General features: G+C 34.8%; 1 protein-coding gene across 3 annotated transcripts in view; it reads left to right on the plus strand.

The window, feature by feature from the left end:
- Positions 1-6000, plus strand: part of Zcchc7 (zinc finger CCHC-type containing 7) — a 195458-nt gene that overhangs the window by 158638 nt on the left and 30820 nt on the right. For all 3 annotated transcript variants that reach the window (XM_070010016.1, XM_070010019.1, XM_070010017.1), the window contains one exon: positions 490-660. In XM_070010016.1, coding sequence (XP_069866117.1) covers positions 490-660 — 171 coding nt within the window. The remainder of the gene's footprint in view (positions 1-489; positions 661-6000) is intronic.

Here is a 6000-nt window from a genome sequence, read left to right on the forward strand (position 1 = left end):
ATCAGAAATATAAACCTTCAAAACAACACAGAATAGCACTGAGCTATCCCCTGACATACGAATAATTAGCTCTAAACATTCCTTCTACCCCCATTCCCTCTTCTAAATGACCACTTAAATAGTGAGACAGTCTTCTTTGTATTTGCTTTCCAAGCAAAACAGCCTCTTCTATATCTGTTCTTAATATGACTTAACTTCCAAATATCCTCATCATCCCCTTTCCTTATACACCTTTTACTTTGTGAATAGTCTGTAAGATGAGACAAAAGAAATAAATGTTTGCTGACAGTACATTCATACCATACATACAGCTAGCTTGTGATTGAAGTTCAGACATGATGTTACAGTTATGCTCAAGGTTGTACCTTCAGTAGGTCTCAAATTAGATATACCTTGTTATAGATTTATATAGAAAGAAAAGGAAATAATGGTCTACCATTTTGGACTGAAATATTTTCTAAAGAGATCTTCTATTTGTCTGTCACACAGAAAGTCCGACCTTGCTGCCTCTGTTCAGAAAGAGGACACTTCCAGTATGCCTGTCCGGCCCGCTTTTGCTTAGACTGTTCTTTGCCCCTGTCTTCCACTCACAGATGTCTTGAAAGATCTTCCTGGAGAAAACGATGTGACCGATGTGATATGATGGGCCACTATGCTGATGTAAGTATCCCACATATCGCTAATTGTCAGGCTTTGGAGACAATGTCAGTTTGTTACTATTAGTTACCCTATTGAAAAGACTACTTCCTCTGAAGACAATGATAGTCATGGTCACTGATCATATGAAGAAATGCTCTAAACCTTAGAATGAGGATCCTATTGAATAGTTCTCAGGCTTATGTTTAGCCCTTTAATTGATTTGCTTACCAAATAAAGATTGATATTTAGGTTTATATAATAAATAACATGTAAATAACTTATACATATATCTAGGCACATTTAAGTGAAAAGATGCACACACTTTGCAGTTTCATATAACTGTCTATATGAAGCCTGATTTGGTTTTGACAATTTTTGCTGGCGGCAAAATAATAGTCTTAGGCAATAAGGACAAGCCACATGATACAGTACATGCTTTTCTTATTAACAGTATTTAGATTTAAAAAGTTAAAGCATACCAGGTATGATAATTGCATCTTTTACTAGATAGCAACATATGGGAGTTTTTTATTATTAACAGTTAATCAGTAGAAGTCTTTTTAAATACTGATACCTAGGTCCTGATAATAAATTAGTTTAAGGGACATTTATGGAAGGGATAGCTCTTTCTCAAACATTACTTAATTACTTTAAAATTTCGTAGAAATATTTCCACTGTAATGGGTACTTTCCAAAGATGAGATGGAAAAGTATAAACTTTTTAAAAATTTTGTTTATTGTGAAATACACCTTTCAGCCTTTTGCTCCAAAATTTAATAGAACTTTTGTTAAAATGAGTTTCTATAGCTCCACTTATGGCTTTTTGCTGACTAATTGGAGATGAGTCTTAAGGACTTTTCTGCCCCAGCTAGCTTCAAACTGCAGTCCTCAGTTCTCAGCCTCCTGAGTAGCTAGGACTACAGGCATGAGCCACCAGTATCTTACCACAAGTGATAATTTAAGATTATAATTCAATAGACTTTCCAAAAATCAGACTATATATAGCATATTCAGTTTGAAAATGAAATTTCTAAAGCAAAAGAAACCCTTTTTACTTTTTACATAATATTTAGTAATCAAGTTTTAAAAAGAAAAACATTTTCATTGCTATAAAATAATTTCTAGGGGCTGGGAAGGTAACTCAGTGGTAGAGTGCTTGCCTTGCATGCATGAGGCTCTGGGCTCAATTCCTCATCACCACATGAGCAGAAAAAACCAGAAGTGGTGCTGTGGTTCAAGTGGTAGAGCACCAGCCTTGAGCTGAAGAGCTCAGGGACAGCGCCCAGGCCCCACGACCAACAACAAACAAACAATATATATATATATATATATATATATATATATATATATATATATATATATATATATATATATATATATATATATATATATATTCTAATGTCTTCATTTTAAATGAGTCCTATAGCTATTTTTGTAGTCCTATGTTTTTGACCTATCAACTGCCAGCTTTGTTATGGAAAAATATGCACCTTCAGATAGAACTGTACTTCTGACAGCTGAGCATCAACCCTGCCTTTGGGAATAAAGAGGAAAATCAGACTTGGGTTAAATATACTTTATTTTTCTCAAAGTTTTATTATTTATCATAATATTGGAGCAAGGGAGTATGGATAATACTGTTTGGCTTTCTTAATTAAAGATAATTATCAAATAGGCTTATAAAATGCTTATGTAGATGAGAGACTGGGATACTCCCAAGAAAGTTAAGTAGATTTCTGTGTGTAAAGGTTTCCTCCTGTCCTCTGGTAGACGTGTACAAAACTCTGGTAATATTAATGAAAATGCCTGTGTAGTCATTGTTCAGGGAGCAAAATTCAATCACAAGAATTAGTAATTCACTGAAACTCTTCACAAGCCACTTAAAAATGAGTATCTGTAGTTTTTGCAGTTGAATATATGTGTAACTATGTAAATAAGTTCTACCTTTTAAGATGAAGGTGTGTGATTTAGCACATTTAAAGTTTGATGGAGAAATTGGTCCTTATTTCAAAGTTCTGCTGAAGAGTTTTCTTTTTCTTCTTCTCTAACCTGAAGAATTCTCATTCTGTCCTCTCCCTATAGTGCATGCCTCATTACCTAGGGTTAGTCATTGTCAGTGAACCCAATAGCTTACTAGGAAGTTTGTTTTTCTTTATAAGTACTGTTATAAAATAAATTGTAGAATAAGTTTGTAGAAGATAGAAACAGTTCACCTTTCTCTTGACCCTTAACTTCTACCAAAATAAGGGAGGAATTGTCCCCTTATGGTCTACAAACTTATAAGCTCTCAATTACAAAGTAAGTAAACTTTTTTTTCATTAAGAATCTTAGGTTGCTTAAATATGGACTTAATTTTCACTTTTAAGTCCTTTTCTATTTTCCACAAACAGTTGAAAACTTGATTTTTTTTTTTTTTTTTTGTCGGTCGTGGGGCTTGAACTCTGGGCCTGGGCGCTGTCCCTCAGCTCTTCAGCTCAAGGCGAGCACGCTACCACTTGAGCTACAGCGCCACTTCCGGTTTTCTGGTGGTTTATTGGAGTAGGAGTCTCACGGTCTTTCCTGCCCGGGCTGGCTTTGAACCGCGATCCTCAGATCTCAGCCTCCTGAGTAGCTAGGATTACAGGCGTGAGCCACCAGCGCCCGGCTGAAAACTTGATTTTTGTCTAAACTTTGCCATGTATGAGTTTATGAGAGACATATAGAATCCTCCAAACACTAACTAGATTCAGAGAAATCTCTTTTTTTCACCAGTAAAAAAGAATTGTAAGTATATATGAAGAACTGGAAGGTAAACCAAAAAAATTTAAGATGTCTTGAGTAAAATAAATTACTATAGCATATAGAAAATGAGAAAACTAACTTACTCTTCATGAATGATAAATGGAAATTCTAAACAAAAGAATATACATCCAGTATGTGCACACACACACACTCCAAAAAAAAGTCCACTTCTTGACTAGAGTTATCTACCAAAATTTGTTTGTTTATCCCAACATACCATTAGCAAAAGTAAGGCCAGCCTGGGCTACATAGTGAATACCCTGTCTCAAAAAACAAAATCATTCTGGAGCCTCAAGAGGTAGAATGCTTGCCTAGCCAGTCACAAGCTGCCCTGAGATCAAACCCTACACTAACAGAGGTAGGTAGGTAGGTAGGTAGGTAGGTAGATAGGTAGGTAGGTAGGTAGGTAGGTAGGTAGGCAGGCAGGCCGACAAGCAGGCAGATAGGCAGTTTGGGAAGGATTTTTATAACACTTACGTTAGAATAAGTATGTAATGTATTGAAATTCTTTCGAATTAATGTGAAGAAAAACAACTGCCTCCTTTTATAAAACACTCAATGTTAAGGATGATATGTCTGGAAAGTATATTGGGATAATCTTTGTGGAATTTAGTGATAGGTTTACAAAGATAGGATTGTAAGAATGTTCATCTCAGAACTTTTTATAATAAGAGAAAACTTAAAACTCCAAATATTTAACAATGGACATGATTGTATGAGTATCATTCCCTCATTTAAAAAAATGTAGAAATACTGAAATATAAAGAAGTTGCTAGTACTTTACTATTTATTACAAACTGTATATGAAATGTAATCCTATTTCTTTTATTTATAATCATTCCCTGGTTATAAATGGTGTATGATTATGAATAAAAGAAGTTTAATGTAGTTAACAAAGGTGAAAGGAATTTAATGTAGTTAATAAGAGGCAAATTAGGATTGCTTTTGGTAGTTTTAAACAATTTACTAGGTATTTATCATTTATGATAGACATTATATATGTGTGTATATGCATATATATACACATATAGTATATAAGGTTTTAAACTTTTATTTTAAAATTGTTTTTCCTGTGGCATATTCTATGAATCTGGTTTAAAATTTTCTGCTGTTTGCTAGTGGTCTCACGGCAGTTAAAATTGAGGGATACCATCAACACAAATTTTTACCGGTATTCATGATGGGAAGAATTGCCTACTTTTTAAATAAATGATGATTCTGTCCAGACATAATATACAGGCTTATAAGTTCTACACTTGAGATACCAGTAGTATTTTTATGTATTTCAAACAACTGAAAACATTATTAGTATGCCTCAACTAAATGATTAAGTGCATTGTGTTTAGTAGGTATTCACTGATTTTTCTGAATTTTCTTTCTGTGAAAGAAGTGGCCACAAACTAAATAAAATGTTTTATTCATTTGTCCTTTTATTTTGGACTTTATTTGGCTTTTTGGCTATGGTGGTACTGGGATTTAAACTTGGCTTCACAGTTGCTATGGTGGTATTTACCACTTGAACCATACCATTAGACCTTTATACTTTAGTTATTTTTCAGATAGGGGTTCAAGTTTTTGCCAGCATCCAGATGCATACCACAATTCTCCTATCTGTGGCCTCCCATATACCTGAGACCACAAGCATATGCCACTATGTTCAGCTTATTGATTGAGATGGAGAAGTCTCCATTTTTTTTTCCCCTACCTGTGCTGGCTTTGAACAGCCATCCTCCTGATTCCCTTTTGAGTAGCTGAGATTAGAGGTGTGAGCTACCGTGCCCTGCCTTTCTTTTGAGTTTGACCACCAGGAGGAATTGACCATGGTGTATTAGAATATCAGCTCCTTTATTGCTACCGATTTCCCCATTAACAATTTCTCCTTCAGAAGTATGGAAAGCAACTAATCTATCTTTGTTCCAATAAATAATAACAGCTGAGCACTTACTATGTCTTGGGCATCAAAGAGTTTCGTTAGAGTTTTGAAAGAGTTCTATTATCCCCATTTCATCAACAAGGAGAGTGAGCTACATAAAGATGTATAATTCCAAGATAGTAATAGCAGAGCCAAGATTTGAATTCTTCCATTTTGGCTGTGAAGTCTCTGCTTTTAGCTACTATAATACATGCTTTGTTTTGCTCACTTTTTCTTACGTTGTTTTACTTTATCTTTAGTGAATAACCAACATGCATACTAAAAACATTACCAGCTATGTATAAAATGAACTTTAGTCATTTTCTTTTTGTCAGTTATGGGGCTTGAACTCTGGGCCTGGGCACTGTCTCTCAGTTCTTCAGCTCAAGGCTAGTGCTTTACCACTTGAGCCATAGTGCCACTTACGGCTTTTTCTGTTTATGTGGTGCTGAGGAATCAAACCCAGGGCCTCATGCATACAAGGCAAGCACTCTACCACTGAGCCACATTCCCAACCCCAACTTTAGTCATCTAGAATCAGTCAAGAAATTGCTAGAAATACTTGAGATACCATGATATGAAAAAATTCTAGGAAAAGAAATAATGTGTAAGTAACTGATTATAATATGTCTGTGCTTTGTTTTCATTTTTGTTTTGTTATTTTAATA

Source organism: Dipodomys merriami, unplaced genomic scaffold (assembly GCF_024711535.1).
Source record: "Dipodomys merriami isolate MVZ:Mamm:240054 unplaced genomic scaffold, mDipMer1.0.p SCAF_11, whole genome shotgun sequence".
Taxonomy (NCBI): Eukaryota; Metazoa; Chordata; class Mammalia; order Rodentia; family Heteromyidae; genus Dipodomys; species Dipodomys merriami.